The following is a 26,135-nucleotide window of genomic DNA, read 5'->3' as shown; positions in this document are numbered from 1 at the left end:
AAAATTAGGTTTAAGGAAATCGGAATTATGATATTTGACTATTTTTATTAAATATCTTCGGTAATTTTTTGTGAATTCTTCTCTTTTGGATTTAAATCATTCAATTTCTTTCTCTAGAGATCTAGAGTCTCCAATTTAATCAAAGCAAAGGTATTAATTTCTTTTCCTTATATTCTCTTTGATTATGGTTTGCTGTCAATTTAGGAATTTAGATTCATAACCCTTTTCCTCTCTATTTGTTAAAATCAGGGAAAACACTCACAATATGAAAATCCTACCTGAGTTTTATTGGCCTCTTACCTATTCTGTTTTTTTAAGGGGAGTGAAATTGTGGGATTTTGAAATCTGATAGAATAACTTTCTCTATATATTTTTTAAAAAGAGACTTTTAAGTCTTGATTTTGTTGTTTTTGATGTTGGATTTTAATGGGTTTAAATTGTGAAATCTAAAAGTATAATAGTAAAAGGAAATGCATCAAGTTCTAAAGTTTTTTTTTTTTTTTTTTTTTTTGGTCTCAAATTTCAATTACATTTGTTAGTATACTTTTCTAATTGTGGATTACTTCTGGTATTTAAATACCATGAAATTACAGTAAGTTGTGAAGACAAGTAGAGAATCTGTCATGTAGCCAGAACCACTACAGGTAAAGGTTTTTGTTTATTTGTTTTTAAATTATGCCATAACTTGATTTTTATGTTTAGTCATTTGGTTGGATAGGTTTGGATTTATGCATTTTAGTTAGATTTAGATTTGGCTATAGTAATTGGGTTAGAATTTTTTTTTTTTTTTTTCGTAATGAGCATTTTTAAATTCGTGCTTTTGGTGTTTTTGTTAAATTCTTGATTCAAAATCTTGGTTTCTCTATTTGTGTTTGCCTTTTGTTGGAGCCTTTGGATTGTGTGGAATTATAACGGTGTGGACATCAGCTATTTTTAATTGGCATAGACCTATTAATGTTCCTCAAGTTTTTTTTTTTTTTTTTAATACCTCATCAGTTCTTTCTTTGTTTCAGAGTTATGATTGAATTTTAACCTATGGTGTCTATTGTTTCTGTTTGTGTTGTTTATATTTCAATCTATGTAGAGAGCAAAGAGTAGGGAGGCAATGAGACATGAGAGAATCAGAAGTGTTACCAACAAAAGATGCAATTTCAACATGATTGGTAGACCTAATGCGGCTAGCAAATCTTCTTTGCAGGATAGCCTTTATTGTCTACAACAATTTGTCATTAACACAAGTTTTAAACTTTTAATTCTTCTTCACCTTTCTTATATGGCACACTTTGAACTTCTTCCTATTTGTTTATAGGACTTCTATTATTTGTTAATTGTTTCTTCAAATTTATCTTATTTTAAATTGTTATTTTATTTCATATTTTTACTGCATATTGGCATGACCAACGTGAAGATTTATTGAGTTTTTTTTATGCCTCTTAGAAGTGTTGAATACAGGGCCGACCCTTCCAGTAGGCCAATTAGGCCATTGCCTAAGGCCCTTAAGTGGAAGGGAGGCCCCAAAATTTTGGGAAAGAAGGGTAGTAAGGAAAAAATAATTTTTGATGAAATCCAAAAAATATGATACATCCTTGTGACCAATGAACAAAAAATTTGATATATCCTAATAAACATTGGTACCCAAAAAATTTTATGGTCTAAATAAAATCAATTGTCTCAAAAATAACATATTAATCTCTAGACAAACCAAAATTTAACCAGATAAAATACAACTCCGGTCTAAAAAATTAACCACAAAACAACCACAAATCAAAAATCTCAAATCCCTAAAATTTACTCATATCACCGTTTCTCTCTCTCACTCTTGCTCTCCGCCTCTCTACCTCAGCTTTTGCTCTCTGCCTCTCTCATTCCTTCTCTCCACTGGTCTTACTCTTAAATCCTTCTATTGCTGGTTGGCTTCCTCCGATCTGATCACATACTCTCCAGGTACTTTTTTATTCTTTCTTTGAGTTTCTCTTTCTTATTTGATTTTTTCTGCTACATTATGCAGATTCTGTGTTTTTACTGTGGGTGGAGTCTTGTCTAATAAGACTTCTAGATGGAGCCGTGAGCCTACTTGAGTGCTTGAGTTCTGGCTGGGGCTGCTGGGCCTTGAAGTTTTTAGTTTAAAATTCTAGCTTTTTTCTTTTTTTTTTTTGGTTATATGTAATAGGATCTATTTTGTTTTTTTGTGGGTGAATCTTATGATCTAATAAGACTTGTGTGGCTGTGGGTGGAGTTGTACACTTGTACTTCTGGTTGGCTTTGGAATTTTAAAAAAAATAATAATTTTAATCATGCGTCTTTATATATATATATATATATATATTTTTTATGCAGATTGAGATTGCTAAATACTTGTTATCATTCAGTGAAACTAAAATAATACTTTTTATATACATCAAGTTCATTGCTCTACACTTGAAAGTTATTTTTTATTCCAATCATTATAAATATATTGTTTGATTAGAAATGTCTACTAGAAAGTATGCATCTAGATATGAAAAACTTTTTTTAAAAAAAGAAAAAAGAAGAAAAATTAATCTTGAATATTTTCTCAAACATGATTTTATTATGATATTGATGGATTAGATTTACTTTCAAAGTTAAAAATTTTAAAAGAAATTTTACAAATAAAATAATATACTCCAATTGACATACTAAATTATATAAAAATGTTAGATTCATTTCCAAATACATGCATTGCTTATCGAATTTTACTAACAATACCTGTTACAGTTGCTTCTACCAAAAGACGTTTTTCAAAATTAAAAATAATAAAATCATATCTAAGATCGACAATGTCTCAAGAAAGATTTAGTGGATTATCTATATTATCAATTGAAAATGAGATGTTAGAAGAACTTGAATGCAAAAATTTAATTAGTCAATTTACATATTAAAAAGCAAGAATAATAGATTTTAAATGAAATATATTACTATAATATAAAAATATTAAATAAATATTAATTTAATTAATACATAATTATATATATATATATATATATATATATATATAAAGGTTCCATTTTAGTTCCCGCCTAAGGCCCCAAAATGTCTAGGGTCGGCCCTCATTGAATATAGAGGACAAAACAGGGGTATAATAAAGTTGTTGGTGGCGGATAATGTCTATATTCCCATGTTTTTTTTTTTTTTTAATTTCCTTTTGGCACTTAAATGTGAAGAGAAAACAATAGTAGAGCAGCAATTGTTGTTGAGCATTCCACTTGACAAAATGCAATTAATCCTAACCATGAAGAATAGATGATCATTGTACAAATACATATTATCATTTCTTAAAGTATGAGTTTTTGATGGTTGTAGGTAATATTTTGAATATTATAATCCACCTTTAATCTTATGTAATGAAAATTATCATAAATAGAGGGGTTATATGTCTTTAGTAAACTTTGGTGCTTAGTCTTACTATAGTTTGACAATGTACTGCAATTTGATAGTGGGCATAATATTCTGTTTTTGTTTCATATTTCTAGTTGTGCTATATTGATCCTGAAGTTTCCAATGGGGAGGAGATGGAATTGCTTAACTAACTTAATTAGGGAGGAGATGGAACTGCTGAAGAGAATACATAGCGCATAATTATAAAGTAATTTATTCTTCCTTAGTACATCTTTTAGGTACTATTTATCTATTTCATTATGTTTGTTACCTCATTCAATGTCTTTTCTGTTGTAATGTAGGACAAACAATATTCCAAAGTTATAATATGAAGACTAAAATAAAATTACAGTTGTATGATGGTTTGTAATTTTGTATAGCAAGTCAAAGTAGTTAAGTTTTGTTATAGGTGATTTGCAAGTTATTATAGGGTAGTTTTTGTTTTATTTTTTCAGGTTTGAGAAAATAGTGTTTATAAGTTAATATATTGGAAACAAAATTTAGAGTTATGAACTTCAAATGGAAGTTTAAGGCCTAGGGTAAAAGTGTTTGTGAACATGTGCAGAGAGAGAAACCTGTTTTCTAATCTTCCTACCTATTTTCTATCATTATTCACCATTCCTACTTATGTAGCTAATAAAATTGAAAAGTTGCAAAGGGACTTTCAATGGGGTAATAGCAAGACTCATCTGGTAGGATGGGATAAAGTTTGTGCACCTATAGCCAATGGTGGCTTGGGGATAAGGAAACTTACTCCTTTCAATAAGACCTTATTGGGGAAATGGTTGTGGCGGTTTGTTAAGGAAGAGGATCAGTTATGGAGGAAGGTGGCAGCTTCAAAATATGGGGAAGAATGGGGGGGATGGATCTCAAAGCTGGGTAAGGGAGCTTATGGGTGTGGTTTGTGGAGAAGTATTCGCATGGGATGGGAGGATTTTAGCAAAATTGTCAGTTTGTTGTTGGATTGGGGAATAGAGTGAGGTTTTGGCAGGATGGGTGGTATGGGGATCAACTTTTTCAATTGGCTTTCCCAAGGTTGTATGGTATTGCCATTGATAAGGAGGTATCAGTAGAAGCTTCTTTGTCAAGGCAGGGGGCGAAGGATAGAAGAATTTGGGATGTTCATTTTGTTCAAGAATTTAATGATTGGGAGATGGATGAAGGGCTGCATTTTCTTCATATATTGGGAGCTAATACTCCTCCAATGGATGTTGGAGACTGGATGAGATGGAAGTTGAAGCCTAATGGGAATTTTGATATCCAGTAGTATTATAACAAATTGTGGGATTCTCCCTCATTTGTCTTTCCTTGGAAAGGTATATGGAGAGCAAAGGCCCCTAGGCGAGTTTCTTTTCTTTGTTTGGTGTGTAGCTTGGAATAAGATCCTAACGGGTGATAACTTGAGATTGAGGGGATTGGATTTTGTGGACTGGTGCATTATGTGCCGACATTGTGGAGAGATGGTAGACCACTTACTTCTTTATTGTGAGATGGCTTATCAGTTATAGAGGAGGTAGACAGGGAGGCACAGAAGTGAGAAAGCTCGACAAAGGAGTGATGTTCCCAAAAGACAACATTATGGGAGATACAAAGACAATGAGAGACAAGATCATAACACTGATACCCCTTTTGAGTTTCGCCCAAGGTCTAGACCAAGGCTCAAGTTTGTTATGCTCATGTGGTTGAAGAAGAACGAAACAAGCAAAACTGAAGAAGCGAAGGTGATGATAGTCTGGAGGTGACCCAAAAAGATGCTCATATGGAGTTTGATTTTGGATGACAGGATTGGGAATGCGATTAATAGCATGAACAGAATGAAGAGCAGCTTCACAGCAAAAAGGAGCAGGAACTTTGGTAGAAAGAAAAAGAGCACGAACAATGTCAAGAATATGACGAAGTTTTCGTTCGACTTTACCATTTTGCTGAGAGGTACCTGGACAAGTTAGTTGATGAATAGTGCCATAGGAATGCAACGGCTTGGAAAGCATATTGAGTGTATTCAAGAGCATTATCAGATTGTAAAATTTTGATACGTTTGGAAAATTGAGTTTCAACCATTTTTGCAAAATTATAATAGACTTGCAATAATTTAGAACGATATTTCATATGAAAAAATCCAGCTATAGCGGGAATAATCATCAACAAAGACAACAAAATATCGAGATCCACCAATACTAGAGACAAAGGAAGGGCCTCAGACATCAGAATGAATAAGATCAAATATATCAATGGACATTGATTCACTAGTATTGAAAGGCAAAGCTGGTTATTTTCCTAACTGACATGAAACACAATCAAAATTTTCTGTGGACACTAAACCTAATAAACCTCTAGAAGTCAAGTGTTGTACCCGAGAGGAAGATGCTTGACCAAGTCGAGCATGCCAAAGTGCAACAGAAGAAATATAAGAAACTGCGGCAGCAATAGAAACAGGAGCAACAAATGGAAGACGAAGGTTGTCCATGGGAAACATACGCCCAACTCTGGGACCAGTCCCAAGATCCTGTCCCGTCCTCGGATCCTACACAATATACCCAAAATAATCAAAGGTAATGTAGTAACCCAACTCAGCTAATTACCCCATAGAAAATAAATTGTAAGAAAGCTTAGGAACATTAAAGACCCCAGAAACCAAGAAGTTGGAGATCGAGATAGAACCTATATTATAACCAAACATTGTGGAACCATTAGCTGTGTGAATATTGAGAAGGTGTGGTGCAGGTTCAAGTTGAGAAAATAAGGATGGGTGAGGTGTCATGTGATTGTAACAAGCAAAATCCATAAGCCAAGAGGAAGGAGACATATTAGATGAAACTGAGAGAAAAGAGGAATAAGAGATGCATTACCAACCATACGAATAGTATTAGCGATGATGTTTTGAAGGTCAACTATGGAAATGGTGATAGTGGATCCAAAAGACTTGGACTTTGTGGAGACGAGAGCCATTGGTTGGATACTCTCAGTTTTAGCAATAGTAGCAGCAGAAATGGAAACAACTGATTTGTTGTGTTAATAGCAAATCTCAATATTGTGGCCAAGACATTTGCAAAAATTGCAAAAACATTTGTTGGATTGTCGGCGATGATTGTTATAATAAAAAGAAGACCTATTCTTATTCTTCATTTAGAAGCAAAATATGCAAAAATGGACTAAAAAAAATGAAATCTAAGCAAAAAACTGAGTAAGGAGTGTCGGACCGTATGCCTTACCAATCCATCCAACGACCAACTGGTGAAGGATGAGGGGGCACAAATCTTTTATAATATTCGATCGCAGACCAAGCCCATTGGTATTGGAGCGAATTGTGAAATCCCTCACAATCCCTCCCTCACAATGCGGCTCCAACGACTCGAACCTATGACCGGGCTCTGATACCACTTGTTGGACCATGTGCCTTACCGATCCATCCAACGACCAATTAGTGAAGGATGAGGGGGCATAAATCTTTTATAGCATTCGATCGCAGACCAAGCCCATTAGTATTAGAGCGAATTGTGAAATCCTTCACAATGCGGCTCCAATGACTCGAACCTATGACCGGGCTCTGATACCACTTGTCAGACCGTGTGCCTTACCAATCCATCCAACGACTAGTTGGTGAAGGATGAAGGGGCATAAATCTTTTATAGCATTTGATCACAGACCAAGCCCATTGGTATTGGAGCGAATTATGAAATCCCTCACAAGGAGCACCTAGATTGCAAAAAAGTCAACTCTAGCAAAAGTCAACGGTCAAACAATAGAAAGTCAACAATCAACCGTCGGTCAAAGTCAACTAAAGATGACATCAGCAGAATCAGCAAGTGATGTCAGTCGGCGAGGCAACTAGGGTTGACGTGGTAGATGACGTCAGCAAGTGGCGTCAACAGATAGCCAGATGATGTTAGTCGAGTTTCCAACAGCGCGTGGAGAAACTCGTCGGAAGTTTGGTCGGCGCATGCAGCGTCCGATAAAGATGATTTTTCCAGCATTGAGTAGATCGGTTGACGATCTATTCGTGGATATGTCTTATGTCTTACATGGAGGTCCGTAGGGACAAATCTGACGAAGGCAATGGTCTTGTTGGCAGAGAGCAAGCTTCTAGCGGCAGGGATTCAACCTGAGGACCTCTGATAGCTACAAAGCAGTCAAGAGAGGGCACCAAAAAAAAAAAAAAAGGTTTACTGACTAGAGAAGCTAAGGTAGCAAAAAAAAAAAAAAAAAAAGACTACAAGACACAAGAAAGTTAGAGCAGTGGCTCTGATACCATGTTAGAATTACAAAATTAATGTATTGTATTTCTCAAAATAATAAAATACACATGAGTGTCTTATATAGGAGGCAGAGTGTGTAATACAAGTAAACAAGGTGGGTCTAAAGCCCACAACCTATTACACATTAACACAAAAAATATTCATTGTATCCAGAATTAGATATCATTTCATTGGCTAACAATTTTATCTTACCAAAATTTAATGTTTCTACTGAAGCTTGGGGAAAAATAGCTAGAGTAGATTGCTTATCAAGCTGCAGATAACTATTGCAATCGTTACTTTTTTGTAGTTGAGAGAAACTTTTTTTTAGAAATAACAGCAGACATCTTTGGAGCTATACTAATTGATAGGCATACAGGTGAATTGACAAAATTCAAACTTAATCTTCATGATCGCTTAAGGGTTGTTTGGTTTTTTTTTTTCATCACTCATCAATCCTTACTCAATTTTCATCACTCATCACTCATCACTTAAAATACCTCAATTTCCTAATTCCACCCGTTTGGCACATATTTTCAACTTTTCATCACTCAAATTTTTTTACTTTTTGTGGAACCCATACCTAAGCAATGGTTATAGACTGCTATTAGCTTACCCACCTCACCCTCATCTCCCGCCATTTCCTTCATTGCACATTTCATTTTGCCACCACCACAGTCACAGTTTAATACAAAAACTTCATTCACAGTTTAACCAAAGAAGTACAAACAACAAAAACTCTCAACAATTTAACACCACCTAAAGCAGCTCATCACCCCAAATTCAAAACTCCATTCATACTTATTTATGATACACCACGAAATTAAAAATAAAAATAAATAAATAAATAAAAAGAGCTTCAAGATCAAAAACGAGCTTCCAACGGGGCTATTCCCAGCGCCAACAACAGAGCTTCCAAATCAAATCATTTCCAACAGAGATCCACCATTGTTGTGGATGCTGATTTCAACACTCCAGCCAAATCGAAGAACGAGTACGATAGCAGCGATGAGGAGAACAAGCACGTGGTGGAGCTTTTCGGCATGTGATCGAAGATCAACGCCGATGATCTCTCAACTTAGGTCGGCGTGGGAGTGACCCGTGGGAGAAGAACAAAAAGAACAAAAAAGAAAGAACACTAAATCGGAAGAAAGCAAAAAGAACGTTGTGCGTGTGAGTGGTCGGTGAGTATGAGCTTTTTGCTCTGAAGAAGAACAAAAAGAAGAAGAGAGAGAAAGAAAAGTGAAAAAAAAAAAAAAAAAAAAAAAAAAAAAAAAAGAAGAAGAAGAAGAAGAAGAAAAGAAAAGAGAGAGTGACCGGTAGAATGTGACAATGCACTGGCCAAGGGGCCCACAATTTCATCTAATTTACCGACTTGCCACTGAAACTCAGTTTTTGAGTTTTGAAAACAGGTGAAACTTGTTTTCAGTTTTGGTCATTGGCATCCATTTTACTAAGTCATTGAGTGATGAAAACCGTGATTCAAAACTCATTCAAACAAATGCTCATCCGTTGGACCCACACAATTTGAATGATGGAAACAGAAAACTGAGTGATATCACTCAAAAATCATCCCATCCAAACTAGCTCTTATTGATTAAAAAGAACATCTTCATGCTTGCTTATTGATTAAAAAGAACTTATGTTTTGTCTTAAAAAAAATGAACTTACGTTTTAGGTATGTTAAGGCAAAGACAAATCCAATACGGTTAGGATAGAGTTTCTAGAAGGTTCTTGATTTTTATGTATTCTCTGTTTAATGTATTAAACTAGAGCTTGTATAATCAATTTTCTTCTTTCAGAAATCTCTCTCATTTCTGTCATAGTTTTTCCGCCATTGATAACCACCTTCAAGCTCCAAAATCTCACAGAAGCATGGTGTTGAAAAGATGGTTGTAAGCTTCTTCCAATGGTTGTTAGCTCCATTTTTTGAACTGATATATTTGTTTTTTTCTTGGCCTTCTCTGAGGTTGTCTATAATGAATATTGTAGACAACTTCTTGTACTTCCAATAACCCAAGAACAGAAAAGATGCTGCTTTTTTAATTTGAATAGCAATTTTCCAGATATTTCTTGATCCCAAATTGCTTGGGAATGTAATGTCAACTAGTAGATGTTGGGATTGTATAGTTGCAATGATGGACAACTAACTTCTTGGAGAATTGCTTATCAAAAAACTTGGAGAATTTTCTGTCTTCCTATCTGCTTTATGTCATTTTGTATTGCTTGACCAAAAACGTGTATGTCCCAAATTTGAGAGTCGAAAAACGCAAATTACCCTTATTTATATTTACCCATATTCTATTTCTATGTTACAGAGATGCATGAAAAATTCCGATCGCAGAGTATCTACTATCTAGTAATGTGCATACAAAGGACTAAAGTTAGCATGGCATTCATAATTAGCTATACATCTCATTTCGAACCAGTGACAAAATTCTCTATTTTTTTCCCCCGAATAGACAAGATTCTCTAATAACCTTATATCTTGTTTCATAAATCAATCAGAAATGTCAAACAAAAAGTGATGCACTTGGTACTTGGTAATCACTCGTCAAAAGTTTTTGGCTGTCTTTCTTTGTTGTTATCATCCTTTGTGTTTCTCGTTCTTCTGATGGGGTCATTGAAATTGTGATGCACCTTGAGTTGGTCTAATAGAATTTCTTGGTGCTTGGGTTAATTTTATTGTAAGAGATTGATTAATTGCAAGTGCGACAATTACGCACCATCAGATAAGCACTAAATACTAATCTATCAGATAAGAGTTCTAAAAACTCCTAGTAAAAATTACCACAAGCTTGAAATTTTGCTCAGTTTTAATAGGGACACAACTTTTGTTTTTTGTTACAACTTTTTTCATAACTCATGGAAATGGTCAACAGCAAGTAATGGACAATAACCCTCACAAGAATCCATTACTTTCTTAGTTTCTCTTGTCTATATATTTCAACATGGTACCAGAGTCATGTTCTCATGGCCTTCAACTACCTCTGTCTACCGTTGTATTGAGTCTCCACACTTGAGCAATCTTTGGTGTTTCTCTCAGAACTTGAAGCCCACCATGCTCAGAGATCAAGCTCTACCTATCCTTGTCTCATTGTCACTGATCCACTTTTCACAAAACTGATTCCATGAATCAGTCCCTTCGTCAGTGGATTGGTTAATCAATCCAAACACTGGACTCTATTTCGAGCACCCAGATGCCTCAATGCGCCATCAAAAAGCTCTCTAAATGTCATACAAGTCCAACGCACTGGGTTGGTGCGTTAATTGAGAGTTGACATGTATGGGGGAGCACGCAAAGAAAAAATGATTACGAGCGAAGTAAACAAAATCATATCTGACAGTAGGGCTAATTTCAAAAAACAAATTCATATCTGACTTGTTTCTTATCTAAAACAGTCTGTTCTTGTACTCAAATCAAAGTCTCATATGTCTACTTTCCCTTGAAAAAATCTCATTAAAAAATTCATAGTAGAGAGATTCAAAAAAGAGTAACTATAGGTCATTTCTTGGAAATGAGTTTCAATACACTTATTATTAATAGGCCCCAAATTAACTCCATTTTAACATTAATAGGTCTAAATTAACTCAATTTTAGCATTAATATGCTCCAATTATTATTAAATTAACTATTTTAAAAGGGTAATTTCACCAAAAATTAAGGGGTCATTAATGTTTAACAATCGGATAGATCAAGTGTGTGCATCATTACCATTATTTTTAGTCAAAATTAATAGGATGAAGACATGTCATTGATTTTAATTTAATTCCAAATGGAAGCAATCAAAATCAATTGTTTGTAATCAAACTTGATCGAACTAAAAACTTCATTTCATAACATTTTAATTCAATAGTCTAATTGGAGCCTGTGACACGTCATTTTATGTGAAGTGATTGGAAATTCAAAAATTGAAATTACAATTCTACCCCCAAGATACCCTTTTCCCTCTGGATTAGATTAATACATGTTGCAAAATAGGTTGTCTACAAACTATCAAAATGATATTTATATCCTTATGTTGTAAAATTATTTGTTTGCCCTTGATTTTAGATTAAGGTTTAAACAGTGATTGAAAAAGGGAATGTATTAACCTAATTCATCGAACCAATTTTAGAAATTTGGTTCACACCTATTACATCTGATCCACGTCCCCTTCTAATTTTGATAAGATGGTATTGATTGTGGTTGCACTATATGTTTTTGTTTGCAACCACACTTAATTTCAACCCACCCATAACCCTAAAAACTTTTTAGGCTAAAATGCAAATTATACCCTTAAGTTTAACTGAATTTTCTAACTTACTTTAGTTCAATTGAGTCCTTTTAAGTTTCAAATTTATTTAATTTAAGTATTCTGTCAAATTTCTTTAAAATTTGCCATTTAAAAAATGTTTTTCTCACATGAAAAAATATCTATAAATTTAATAAAATATTTTATAGATTTTTTTGTGAATTATTTTTTTCAAAATTTTTTTTATTAGTTAATTGCATACTTAACGACAATTTTTTTAACGAAATTGAACAAAAAGCCCAAACTGAATAAATTTGAAACTTAGAAAACTCAATTGAACGAAAATAAAGTTAGAAGACTCAAATAAATTTCAGTTAAAATTAGAAATTCCAGTTTTCATTTTGGCCGAAATTTTATTTACATTTCCTAGTCCAATGACCTATTAGGAATTTTTTTTGCATTTAACATTATTTTTTAAATATTTTAATTAGTTGTCACATTTGTAAAATTATATAGCAAACTAGCATCTCGATACTCTAAAACTCAAGTTCAAAAGTGAAATTTGAGTTTCTAAAACTCGAGTTGTGTGTGATGTCAATCTGATGTGGAAAAAAAAATCCACGTGGAAATCGAGTATTTAAAACTCAATTTCCTCTATTCACTTGGTCCTTTCTTCTTCCGTGTAATCCTTCATCATGTTCAGATCTTCATCGTGTTCTTTCTATTCCCATGCAAACTATTCTTCTTCTTCCTTTGGGTTCTTCTCTTCGTCTTCAATTTCTTCAGAATCTCAAATCTTTAGATTCTTCTTCTTCTTTTATGGAAATCAAGTCTTTAAGACTCGATTTCCATGTGGCAAAAATATTTCCATGTTAGCAATCAGAACTTGAGGCTTTGAGTCTCGATTTATTCACTGAACTCGTGCCTCAAAGGCTCAAGATGTTATTCTCCAAAATTCTTCCCACTTCCTGCTAACTATTAACATAGTGTGGCAAACTCATGTTACTCTGCAAATTACCTCGAGAGAACCCAATTAAGGATTTCAATTGGCAAATCCTTTTCACATTGCCCACAATTATGTCTTTCGTAAGCACACTAAGCATATTGAAATCAACTATCACTTCAACCAACATCATCTCTTAAAGGGTAGCCTTCACTTGCTCTCAGTTTCCTTCTGCCAATTTTGGGTTGAATTTAGGTTTTTTAACACATCAGATATTACCAATCAACAGATTCACCCATATTATGTAACAATATAGCTTAATGTTAGTAAAATAAAAATAAGGAAAGAGTCAGTGGAGCGAATGAAGGAGATTTTCATTTTTGGATTGGTAAACTAAAGAAGGATGAGATTTTACAAAGCCCTTATATGGCGGGTTATGTGTCATGCAATTATTGGCATATTAGTTTGTAAGTATTTTATAGTAAAATTGTTAGTAGCTTTAGCGTTTTCTGTCACACCAGTTGGGGCTTTCTGTGATTTACAAGCAAACCATAAGAATCCTTGCTACAAGAACTATATTTTCTTGCATACAATTGAGTTGTCAAATACCACCCTTCATCACATTGTCTTTCTGATGGAGGGGAAGATATTGATTCTAAAATCTCTGGTTCTATATGGCATGTCACAGAATTTATATACAGCCAAAAACTATTTTTCTTGTCATGCAATAGAACTGCAAATATCTATACATATATTTATGCCATACAATTGCGTGGAGTGTATTTCAAGCAATTTTTAGCTCATTTCTACCTCCGTTGGAAATTTAGTTTCCCTATGCAATAGGCAAACAGGGAAGCGTAAATAATTGGATAAGCAATGAGCACAAAGGCCACAAGGCCCAATTGATCAGGTCGAAAGCCATAATAATCTTCAAGAAAGGAACCAACTGTCTTGAGCTCCCCAAAGATTAGTATCTCCTTCTTTATATCTCCATATTGTGAAGTCAGCAGGCCATTTAGGGACCAAGACGTAGGGCAGATCCAATAGCACCAGACCCACCACTTAGGAATTTTCTGCATATTAAGTAACACAGTTATTATGTTTAGCTTGACTGTACCCAATGCTTAATGGTATAAGAAGTACTACTACACCGTGGAACAACTTTCTTTATGATCCATTCAGGTATGATAACTTTTTAAAGACTATTTGCAAATCCCTAGTACCCATGCAGACATGTGTAAGGAAAGAAACTGAAAGTGGTGTTACTATCTTCTGTGAAAGGAAAATGCTATAGATACTACCAAAAACTGAGGTGACAATCAATGTGATTGGTGCTACATCAACAACATGATAAATAAATTTCTGAATTACTTTTTTTTTTTTTTTTTTTTTTTTTCTTTAAAAGTTGAAATGCAGTTTGTAAGGCTTATGCAGTAGCCATATATAACATCACTCTATGGAAATAGCAAAAAGTTTTGGGGGCACATGCAGAAAATTTTTCTCTAATGCTCTTCCACCTTTCTAGGAAACTTCGGTAAGAAGTGGTAACTCACTACATTATTTTTGCATTCTCATTTTCATCATGTTAAACATCAGATAGACAAGGTAATGAATATTCTAAGAATGAGAATGTTCTTGGTACAGAGGAAGATATCCCTTGTGTGTTTATAAATGCTTCTATCCATTTAACATATTTTTCCTGTTTATAAGATTAAACCAGCATTCTAAGTGACTACTTATAGAAGAGTTGAAAGGGTTTACCGGTCCTGGCATAAGGAAGCCTGAGAAAATGTTCAATATGGTGTAGATTGCAGCTGCCAGTATGGAAGCTACATCGATACTTGTGCTCATTGAAACTAGCAGCATCCCTAAATATACAAAGTAGAGAAGAGAACAGAATGTGGCATAGAAGTACCAAAAGACCTTGTAAGCTGACCAGTAGAATCCTATTGCTGGATATGTAATGGCCACATACAAAATTGTTTGCAAAATTACATAAGGTATTTCCATGATCACCTTCAACATTAAAAAAAAAAAAAAGTTATTACCCTTGTTATTCATCAAATATCAAGACAATACAATTGATTTTGTAAAAGAAAAAAATTGTTGTTCTTTGATAAAAGCACTATCAAACCTGTGCAAATGAGTAGGCATTTGGGGAGTACATTCCTGCGAATTTTTCCCGGTACAGAACAGTGCGCTCAGTTGCCACATATGGAAGAACTGTTGAACAGTTGTTTAAGCCCAAGAATATTACAGCCATATACATTGATCCAAGGATGTTGAACAAATCCTGCTCAGTGTTTCTTTGGAAAGAAAGAAGAAAAAGAAGGAATTTAAAAGCTTCACATGCCAGTCTACTACAAATATTAGCTGCAGGAAGCTTTATAATATCCACAATTAATAAACAAAAGTTCAATCAAGCTTGTAATTTTTGTTTATTACCATGGATTTATAAGGATGGTAATGACAGAGTGTTTGACATGTTTTTTTTTTTTATTAAAGTAATGAAGGAAATGAAAAAGACTGCATCATAGTGGTTTTCAATGTTTTGTCTTTTGAAAGAAATTTATTATTAAGAATAAACACAAGAAATTTTCTATTCTATTTTCCTCCAAAAACTAAGAGGTTGGGCCTATGTGTGATGGCAAATGTCTTCCACCAAAAGCAACAAGTAGCGGATTTGAGTCCGGAAATCAGTCGTTTCAATAAATTGGGATAAGACTACCTATCATGACCTTTCCCAAACCCCCCATAAGTGGGAGCTTTGTGCACTGCATACAACCTTCCCCACCCCCCTTCTGAGTTAAAATAAGAGTTAAAAGAACAATGAAATAGAAAAATATATCCCAAAGTTTTTTTTTTCAGAGATCTCGTTATCTCAATGCATATGTATGTCTAGATGCATGTACTTTAAAATTTTCTAAAAAAATTGTTATCTAAATGTATGCATGTATATCTAGATGCTTACATCTCCTTTCCTTTCTGCCAAAAGACTGCCCCAAACAACAGTGCTGCAGCAATTATAAATAGGAAACGTGCCAAGTTGTATTCAGGACTTCTCCAATAAGATAAGTGTTGTTTCCATAGGCATGCCATAAACTGCACCCAACCACTTTGTGCATAAGGAGTGGGAAAGTGCAAGTCTCTTGAACCTGGCTGTGGCTCACTCAACTGTCTTACCAACTTGATGGTGTCACTAGAATACAAGAACAATAAAAAGATTATAATTAATTAGAAACCAAATAGAATTATCATAAGTCATAACCATGTGTAAACGATTGGGAAAAGTTTAAATTTGATAGATAGAGTGATGCATGCCTTTTTAGGAAATTAATTCGACATAATTTGCAACAAAGCTTTCCTATCAATCTTAGTAAATATATACTAACCGATGCAGAGGTGAATCCTTATAAATTCTGGAAAAATCTATATCAAGATCTGCTTCTACTGAAGCAGAAGTAACTTCTAACATCCATGTTGCTGGATTATAATTATTTTTGATCTTTGGCACACCAGCAATACCCTGTTGAATAGAAAAATATATTGAAATCAGTGATTTATAGCAACCTACATGCTTGGATTTATTTAATATTGTCAAATTTAAAGAAGTGAAAGATAGTCAATGGTGAGCATTTTTAACTTTTCAAGTTTTTTGTTTGGAGTATTATATATTCCCTTTAATGATTGTGATGTTTTGTGGGTAAATAATAATCACTAATTCCACCAAAATAAGGTAAGACGTTAACACTTCCTGCAGGGACTGGACAGGTGGAGGAGGTTACTGGCGTATGTAGATATAGTTCAAGCACTCTGGAAATTGATATGTACATTCTTGGATTAATCAATATGCAGAAGATAATAGCACATTTAGAAACCTATGTAATGATTTCAGAACACTTTGGAAACTTTAACTAGAATTTTCTTGGGATTGAAGACCCAATTTTTGTTTAAGCTTTTGGTGGAACTCAACTTTTACATGCACTAGAGATTCTCTCTTTAACTTGTATGATTCAATGTTAATTGCCATGTCTTATGCAAGTAAAGTTATGTATGTTATTCAGCCAAAAATTTATCCTTCTCATGCGTCTATTTATTACATATACAGATGGTTTTAGTATCCGTCAGTTGTCTATCCACGCAAGGAAACAACATGCTATAAAAGAATGTTCAGTGTTATGACTAGAAATTTGCTTGCTTGTTACAACATAAATTGCTGGCAGTCTGGCATACCTCAAAATATTCAATAAGTTTACTTGAATGATGACCTAGAATTCCAGAATAAATGATCTGTCCTCCAGTTTTCATTAGAATCAACTGCACCAAAAAGATTACTGAGTTGTACAAAATATCATTTAATAGCAATACTAAGAAGATTACAGAAAATCTTTTACAGTCGACCATGTGCCTCATGTTATCTTAATAAATTTAGCAATTTGTCCTCATGGTTTGAGATACCATATAAATCTAAGTAAAGATAAAACTTTGATGAAATGCTCAAAATTGTGATATATTTTAATTTTGTACTATGCACAGAACATCAAAATCATAGTAAGAAAGATACTAAAGAGTGATGGATAATGTTAGTATAGTTTGCTCATCCACAACTATGAGGAAGGAAAAATTGCAGAGCATGTTGCGTTAGAATGACTGGTGCATACAAAACAATAGGCAGGTAGGATTTGAAATGAAATTTGTTAAATTACCAATTATCCCAAAAGCGTAAGCTATTAGGAAATGGTGAATTTAATCACTTAACCATAAGTACTGCTCTGATACCATATTAAATTACCAATTGTCCCAAAAGCTTAAGCTGTTAGGAAATAATGAATTTAATCACTTAACCATAAGTCTAACAAAATTAAAGGCTAAGTTGCTTAGAAGCACAAGAATGGGTTCAACTCTTCAAGAGCACTCTCTTGGAACAAGCAATAGGCTCAAATCTGCTTTCTCATAAAAAAAAACTTAGTATTTTTGTACATTCTTGAGTTATTTGTAATACTAGGCTCAAGTTCTAACTGTTCTAGATAAGAAAGCAAAAGCAATACCAAAAATGATGCGGATTCAGGTAGAAAAATATCATAAACTTTTCAGGTAACTAATTATATAGCTGTGGATAGGATAACATAACAATCCATATTACGACGCACATTTAGTTCAGATTAAGGACCTTTGAGTTGAATTGAGTTGTATCCATAGACTAAAAGCCTATAAAAGCTACCCAAAAGATAGAAATATGATTTTTAGGTAGATTTTAGCACAGGAAAAGCAAATCTACTGTAATCATTTGACAGGTCAATGTTCCTCGGATGACAATATACCAACAACATGCTCCCTACAAAGACCCTGTAGTATAATTAGCCCAAAAAGAATGAGATGACTTCTAATTTTACGGCCAGGATAATTTAGCCAAAATTTGTTAGTAGATAAATCTTATAACCTCAATATTAAAAGCTGGAGTATGTCGTAATTTTCTAAAATAAGGCACTATTTCTTCTACCTCATCGAAAGCCTCGAATATGTCAATGCTTGGTTGGTGGATGGTGCAAACCGTTGTCCTTCCTGTGGATACTACATTCTTCACTGCACGCATGACAATTGCAGCTGCTCTCGCATCTAAACCCGATGTAGGTTCATCCATAAATATTATTGATGGATTTGAAACAAGCTCCACTGCAATTGTCAGCCTTTTACGTTGTTCAGTAGATAGGCCACTTTGGCCTGGAATTCCAACTAACGAATCTTTGATACCATCAAGTTCAATTGTTTCAATAACTTCTTCTACAAATCTCTGCATGACATATTATAGAGACTGTTATGAATGCATTATAATATTGTAGACCATGTAATTCATAGAGTATCTATAGCAGTATACTAACTTCAATAGAAATTTTACGTACTAGTATCAGTTATTGTTTGTTTGTGCCATTTGCACCAATATTCAGGGTTTTATGCATTTATCTAAACATGATTTGAAATCTCCTTATCATTCTCTTGTTTTTCCCAAAAATTTTAAGCAAATTACAGTGGTTGTTTAAGTGTTAAAAATGTTACACATTAGTGGACACAAGTCTCAAGTCATTAAGTTTCTGTCATGCCAATATTTTTTTGGGACAATGTCATGTATTGATCTTAATCAAAAGTCAACAGTCACAATCCCCATGACAAATCAAAAACTTGAAGATTCACTCCATTAGACCCACCAATGCCTTCTCTATTTTCTTATCGTTACAATAATTATTGAATTTCACTTAGATTGCTAAAGACTCTTGTAGCCAGTCCATATAGTTGGTATAAGGCTTAATTTAGTAATGCAGACAATCTTGAAATTTTGAGTCCCTTCAGAAATTGTTTGAAATTCTATACGATAGTACTATTGATAACTATGGAGAGGAACTGGAGGATATCATACAGCTTTTGTGTCTGAATCAATCTCAGGTGGCAATCGCAACCAAGCTGAGTATGTCACTGATTCTTTTACAGTAATCCATGGAGAATGTATATCATTCTGCTCACAGTAACCTGATATTCTTGCAAATGTCTTCTGGACCTTGGGATACCCTCCTATTCTTATATCTCCTTCAACAGTACCTCCAGTTTTCCTCCCAGAGAGGACGTCCATGAGAGTTGTTTTTCCAGCTCCACTTACGCCCATAAGTGCTGTAAGAATTCCTGGCCTAAATGCTCCTGTAATATCACGAAGCAACTGAAGCTTTTTCTGACTGAAACCCATCTCTCTCATTTCCTGTGCAGAAGGAATGTAGTAACAAGTAAGTTCTACCTTGTATACATATTCAAAATAATCATAGGCGAATCATCATTTGCACTTGATTACCGGAGGGGTATCAACAAAGTATTGCACATCTTTAAATGATATTGTCAAGGGCTCAAATGGCAGGACCAGCCTCCCTGTACAACCAACCACATTCTCTTGTATCATCTTAGAACCAAAAATTTATTTACTGTATTGAGAATTAATTTTTTTGTTAACTAACTTATTGGCTAACAGTTTTATCTTACCAGAATTTCTTGTTTCTACAGTAGTTTGCAGAGAAGTAGCTAGAGTTGATTGGTTATCCAGCTTTACGCTTCCATTACAATCATCTGTTCCTCGTAGCTGAGAGAAATTTTTTTTTGAAATAATAGCTCGAGAAATCTTTGGAGCTGTATTCATGATAGGCTTACAGGTGAATGGATGAAATTTAAAAATTCAATCTTTATGCTTGTTTATTAATTGAAATGAACTTACGCTTTATGTAAGTTAAGGCTAAGATAAATCCAATATCGAAAAGTATTGTGAACCCGAACAAAGCTCCCAATGATATCCAATAGAAATAGCCATCAAAGTTCAAACCATGAGTAGTTAGAACCTCCATTCCTATGGTCATGTTTCCTTTCGAAACCTACAAAATGAGAATGAACTAAAGCTATTTAGTTGCTCTTGTAAATTAGCATGGCAAAAAAATATTAGGTCTTCTTCAAAGTACCTTTTGCCATCGTGGAGCAAGAAATTCATTCAGTGCTATACCTATTTCCGCATAACTCATGGGAGAAAGCCAGAAACCCCATCTCAACCAAGGTGGTAAAGAGGCTACAAAGAAGAAACTCTGTAAGTAGTCTAGTTGTTATCCCTGAGAATCAAAGCAAATAATTTATACTCACGTCGAGGAATAATGAAGCCTCCAAACAAAAAGATTAATACTAAGATCAAAGCACCACAAGTTGATGCAGTAACCATAGTCCGGAAAACTGAGGCAATGAAACGACACATGGACGTTGATTCTAGATGTAGAGCAAACAGCAAAAGGAACTGGAAGAAGAACCTAAGCCATATGTAGAAAATGTATATTAATGCTTAAAGAGAGAGAGATTATCCTTCTAATATTTTTGTTCAATTGGATTTTGAAAAGTACTTACCTTTCTACCTCAGGGCTATACCCAACAATATAGTAAGTCATTACTGTCCAAAGTATTGAATCAACCAAAGAAAGTGGAATCTTTAGGAGAGATGCTGGAATAGAATATGCCCATGCCGGATACAGATAGAATGATCTTTGCTTGTAAACCACTGGAAGTCTAGTGATTGTCAAGGACAACTCTGCAACTCCATTAGTCATGAGTCTTACAATTGTATAAAATAGACAGCCCAAAAAATAATTGGCACCGATCAAGTCGACAGTTGTTTGAGTACGCATAAATACTGTCATTGTAATAAATGCAGTGATGATGAGCTGCAGGATAAAGAAAGGGGAAATGTGTTAGTTTAATGTGATTGAGAATGTTATTGTAGATGCACCAGCCTAAGTAGTCATATGAGTAAATTATCACCTGCATCGTTTTGAAAATATAGACAAATGAATTCCGTTTCATGAGAAGTAGCTCTCTGGCCATGCAAGCTTTGAACATCTCCCATTTGCTCAAAGAGTAAATATCAAATGACAAGGCACTATTGTGGCTCTTAGATTTATCATATGGTTTTGAGAGCTCATCATTTAACTTCTGTCCTAAAGAACTAGCTTTGAACCTTTGAGAGAACTGATCCACTGAAACATAATTGTATGGAAGGTCAGCATGGTACCAGTATTGTTCTTGATCCTTCCTGGAGATAACCTGCAAATGTTTGAAATTTGAGCATATGAGACAATTAGGATTAATGTCAACTGTAAACAGGAATCATGTTCTCTCACCTCCTGAAGGAAGTCTGCAGCACCTTTTCTTTCTGGGCACTTGAAACCACAATCCTCAAAAAATTGAAGTACATGAGCTCGAGGACCATGGTATACTATTTTCCCTTCTGCCATTAATATCACTTCATCAAATAGATCAAATGTTTCAGGAGCTGGCTGAAGAAGTGAAACTAATGCAGTTGTATCTGTGATGTGCACCAATTGCTGAAGGCAGGTAACTATCTGAAAGGTTGTGGAACTGTCTAGTCCAGTCGATATTTCATCCATAAAAAGAGCTTTTGTGGGACCAACAATCATCTCCCCTGCCAGGCAAAGTAGCCATGAAAACCCTGGGTTGAGAAGAATATTCCTGCATGGAAAATATTTTCTTTCCTTTTCTCACAACACTAGGGAACAGGTTTTACAAATATAAGACCATTTTTGATAAACTACCACTTCATTTGAGATTTTTAACTTTTAAAATGGCAGTTAGAGTGGACACAGGGTTCAAATTCAGGACCACATGCTCTAATACCATGATAAATTCTCACTTGTCCCTAAGGTTTAAGCTGTGAAGAAATTATGAACTTTATCATTTAACTATTATTCTAACCATTTTAATTGCCCCACAAAAGAAAGTGGGAGGAAGTAGCAAAAAGATTGCCCAACAAAAGCTTTTAGAAAGATATCAAGCTTGTATTGATTTTTTTTTCTTGTTCAAGGGAACCTCTTATAGAATTTATAAACTGAGATGTGCTAGTAGTGGTAGAATCATTAGCAAAACGAAATTAACAGCATGTTTATCATTTTTAACAACCTGTAGTTAACCTTTTCTTCTGGCCACCGGAAATGCCTCTTTTCAATGCATCTCCAACCATTGTATCACTGCAGATATCGAGTCCAAGGATCTAAAAGGCCAAAATATTGTACTTTACACATCAAATTTGATAAAAACTTCTTGTTTGAAATATTCCATTGCCTAGTTTAATCAAGCTCTGCTTAAAGAAAAGCTACCTTTAAAACGTAGTCTGTTTGGAGATTTCTTTTTTGTCCTTCTACTGATATTGCCTGCAAGTATTTTGTTACTGCCTAATATACTCTCAAAAGACTTTTAGTAATTACTTTAAAAAAAATTGCCAACTTATGAATACCTTCATATAGGTGTCAATGTCAGGGTCAGGGACAATCCCTTCTTCCTTCTCTCTTCTGCTTACTTCCATCATGATATCTGCAGAGTGGAAAAAAAAAATGTTATTGGTAATGGCTCATATTCTGAATGAGAAAGTAACACAAGTATCTAGTTTAAATGTCTCAAGGTACAGTAAGGTATGTTAGGAAATTCAATGTACTGGGTTAGGGTTTTTTAATAGGGGCAGACTGGCAGTATAAACATGTAAACCCTAGTTTTTCATATAGAGGAATGATTAGCCACTCACTCCCATGGATATAGGCACACTACTGAATCATGTAGATCTTTACGTAGATTATCTTCTTTTTTTTCACTAAAATTTCATAAACAGAAATCTTCAACAAGAAATAAGTTCAAATTAAATAAATTGATATGGGTGCACAACTACCCTGCTAATAACTACATGAAGGAAACAAGGAACCTTACCTGCTCTGCTTCCAACACCCTGGCAGCGTGCTGCAAAGTCGATTGTTTCCCTCACAGTCATCTCAGCTAGGTGCAGGTCATGTTGGCTTACGTAAGCTGATGTTTTCTGTGGAATAAACTCATCTAGCATGTAGCCATTATAAGAGATTTGCCCTGCCACCTGTAGTGAGGAAAAGCTGAAGATTATTGTAAAGATTGTGACATCCAGATATGATTAGTTTGTAAACATGTATATGAACTATAAATAAGATTATTTTCCTATAAGTTCATAGTAATTGAAATCCTTATGTGCATGAAAAGGCATAAATGTGATGGCTGATCATGTTTTTTGAAACTACCCATGTTTGGGTGTAATTTCTTTATGATTTGAAATTAAAGTATATAGAATCTTGAATTTTTTTAAGAATGAAAATTTATTTCCTAGCATTGTATTGCTTTTAAGCTTGTCTACTATAGTTTTTTGAAATACTAACGTCGAGAGATTGATCAAGCTTTCCTGCAAGAGCCAATAATAAGGTCGTTTTCCCACAGCCTGGCGGACCGAGAAGAAGTGTAAGCCTGCATTCATAGAGAAATTCCATAAGTGAACAATTTTGGCCCACCTCCCAAATCTTAGCATACTGTTCTACTTACATAACTTGGCTGACTTGGTGAGTTTGTTCTGTTAGCATTGATTTAATGTAAATTTCTAACCATATAAATTGTATGCTTTGTTGCTATGCAAGGAACATATATTTGGCTTACCTTGATGGTTTGATGATGCCACTGACATCTTTTAAAATGTTTATTTTGGATTCTTGAGAATTGCACTGTATTACCTTTGTAAAAACCTGTCCAAGAGATAAATTCAGTAGAATTGTCAATCAAAAGTTGTAGCTCTTTTTGCTGATGACGACAGTGGAATTTTATTTTTTATTTTTTTTATGTATTATTTCTTTGACTCAGGATTTAGAGGTAGAACAGGAAGTTGGCCTGGATATTTCTACAATTAGAAGGTAGAAATGCCTACTTACTGATAAGGGACTCATGATGGAATTCCATAGTGTTGGAAGAGGCTTTCCTTGAACTACCTCGCACTTTGCATCCACAAAGAGATTCTTATATCTCACCTCCACAGTAGGTAACTTTACGTTCACTCTAACAGGAAAATTCACTTTTTAATTCATCAAAATGATACATATCTGACTAGTGTCAGTCAGGAAGAGTTCCATATACATTGATATACACATGCATAAAACTCATATGACAAAAAAGATAAACAAAGATAGATAGAAGCAGAAAAAAAAAAAGGATCCAGCATTTTCTACCTACACCACAATAAAATTAATGACAAATCAAAGAAAGTTTTAAATAAATTAAGAAAATATCTAACCCTTGAGCACAGATTTTATCAACCTAACAATTCCTACAACTAATTAAAAGGCTTTCCTTTTTCAATTCTGTCAAAGCCTAAGGGCAGGACAACCAAGGATATGTATGGCAGTTTGATTTTGTGGATTGGATGTATCATCAAAGGAATTTTTTTTATAAAACCAGTTTACTTTGACCACGAAGTACTTAACTAATATAAGATCCAAAAAAGCTTTACTACTCTGATCTCTTATGATAACAACCACTAAGCCTTGCTCCCAAACTTTTAGGCTCAGCTATGGATTCTCAACAAACTAGTCAAGTTCAACTACATGTATTGTTACTCTGATCACTTATTAAGTTGCAGAAAATTCTGTGCTGTGACAGGCTGAAGTTAGAGGTCATAATAGAAATAAAAACATAGCTTAAGTTATCTGTAATTTAGAGGCCTTTGGAGTGCTATTCTGACTGGTAAGAAAATATATGTAAACGAAGCATTTGGAACGAGATAAGCATTTCACTATATATGAACTAAAATTTGAGATACCTGTCTATTCTGTCTCTTAGTTTCTGCAGCAACCGGAGATTATCATTCTCAATGTGCTTTATGAGCTTCTCAATAAACAGATGTCTTTCAACTGCTCCAAGCTTGGTAACATCAGTCACTCTCTTACCTCTAAATTCTTTTCCACTTCCATTGTCATGATCAATATCAAATACTGAGGTTTTGAGCCGTTTGAATGTTGGTAGTCTCTCAATTGCTGCCCATTGCAGCTCAAGTTCCTCATCTTCCTCTATGATAGAATCTCCACCAGCATCGAGAGTTGAAGCATGGTGTTGAAATGATGATTGGGTGCTTTTTCCAATTGTTGTTAGCTCCATTTTATGAACTGATATATTTTTTTTTTCTTGGCCTTCAGTGAGGTTGTATATAATGAGTATTGTAGACAACTTCTTGTCTTTCTAATAACCCAAGAACAGAAAAGACACTGCTTTTTTAATTTAACCAGTAATATCCCAGATTTTTTTTTTTTTTTTTTTTGCTGAAAGCAATTTCCCAGATATTTATTGATCCCAAGTTGCTTGGGAATATAATGTAAACTATTAGATGTTGGACCAAATTTTCCAAATACCATAATTTTAGCACAATTTAAGGAAAAAAGAACATTCACAAAATTATTTAATTATGTAACACATTTTTGGAATTCGAGTTCCAAGAATTATGGCCTCTACTGTTTGGCATGCCATGCGAGCTATATGTAACTCGAATTTGAGTTGAAATTCAAGTTTGTCAAACTCGAATTTAAAAAATATGATGTATAACTAAATAACTTTTGTAAAGTTGAATTTAATCAACCATGTGTTGGCTTTATTCCATGACAAATTTGCTTGTAATATAGCACTTAGAAACCTTGTATTTAGGTGGGAATCATGTAAGGGTAGTGTGTGAAAGAGTGTGAAGAAATGCTCAAGACAGTGCAGTGAAGCAAAGACTCGCGGCTAGGACTCGCGGGTGGCTCGCGGCTTGCAAGCCGCCAAAAGTTGCTCACGTGCAGAGCACGCAGGGGAGCTAAACAGTCACGCCATCTGGAGCACTACACGACAAAAATCCAGACTGGCCATTAAGTTAGCTCGCGACTTGAACTCGCGACTCAGTCAAGTCGCGAGGTCAAGTCGCCAGCCAGCCCTGTTTTTGGA

At 34.4% G+C, this 26,135-nt stretch overlaps 1 protein-coding gene and 1 long non-coding RNA gene across 2 annotated transcripts; one reads left to right on the top strand and one right to left on the bottom strand.

The window, feature by feature from the left end:
- The first annotated feature begins 93 nt into the window (after nt 1-93).
- LOC115995315 lies at nt 94-1,270 on the top strand. Its single transcript, XR_004093324.1, has 3 exons — nt 94-150; nt 594-644; nt 1,085-1,270. It is a non-coding gene; the product is annotated as an uncharacterized LOC115995315 (long non-coding RNA).
- Nucleotides 1,271-13,394: 12,124 nt separating this feature from the next.
- On the bottom strand, nt 13,395-25,389 carry LOC115995311 (pleiotropic drug resistance protein 3-like). Its single transcript, XM_031119824.1, has 24 exons — nt 24,985-25,389; nt 24,101-24,224; nt 23,832-23,917; nt 23,561-23,645; nt 23,088-23,247; nt 22,624-22,700; nt 22,487-22,540; nt 22,290-22,380; nt 21,494-21,795; nt 21,135-21,416; nt 20,724-21,037; nt 20,469-20,629; nt 20,294-20,397; nt 20,056-20,209; nt 19,827-19,970; nt 19,642-19,715; nt 19,219-19,551; nt 18,307-18,597; nt 17,040-17,123; nt 16,199-16,332; nt 15,778-16,005; nt 14,941-15,112; nt 14,568-14,822; nt 13,395-13,879 (listed from the first exon to the last, which is right to left on the bottom strand). Exons 1-24 carry the CDS (start codon nt 25,317-25,319, stop codon nt 13,613-13,615), a joined length of 4,311 nt encoding a protein of 1,436 aa, XP_030975684.1. The 5' UTR covers nt 25,320-25,389; the 3' UTR covers nt 13,395-13,612.
- Nucleotides 25,390-26,135: the final 746 nt, after the last annotated feature.

Source organism: Quercus lobata, chromosome 6, assembly GCF_001633185.2.
Source record: "Quercus lobata isolate SW786 chromosome 6, ValleyOak3.0 Primary Assembly, whole genome shotgun sequence".
NCBI classification, from domain to species: domain Eukaryota; kingdom Viridiplantae; phylum Streptophyta; class Magnoliopsida; order Fagales; family Fagaceae; genus Quercus; species Quercus lobata.
This window is presented reverse-complemented; position numbering and strand designations above follow the sequence as displayed.

Excerpts from the sequence above, each read along its gene's own strand:
- LOC115995311 (XM_031119824.1), bottom strand. The coding sequence starts at position 25,319 with ATGGAGCTAACAACAATTGGAAAAAGCACCCAATCATCATTTCAACAC. Across the intron at positions 22,701-23,087 it reads GGGTGTTGGAAGCAGAGCAG|ATATCATGATGGAAGTAAGC; the intron begins GTAAGGTTCCTT and ends TCCACTCTGCAG. Across the intron at positions 22,381-22,486 it reads AAACAGACTACGTTTTAAAG|ATCCTTGGACTCGATATCTG; the intron begins GTAGCTTTTCTT and ends TTGGCCTTTTAG.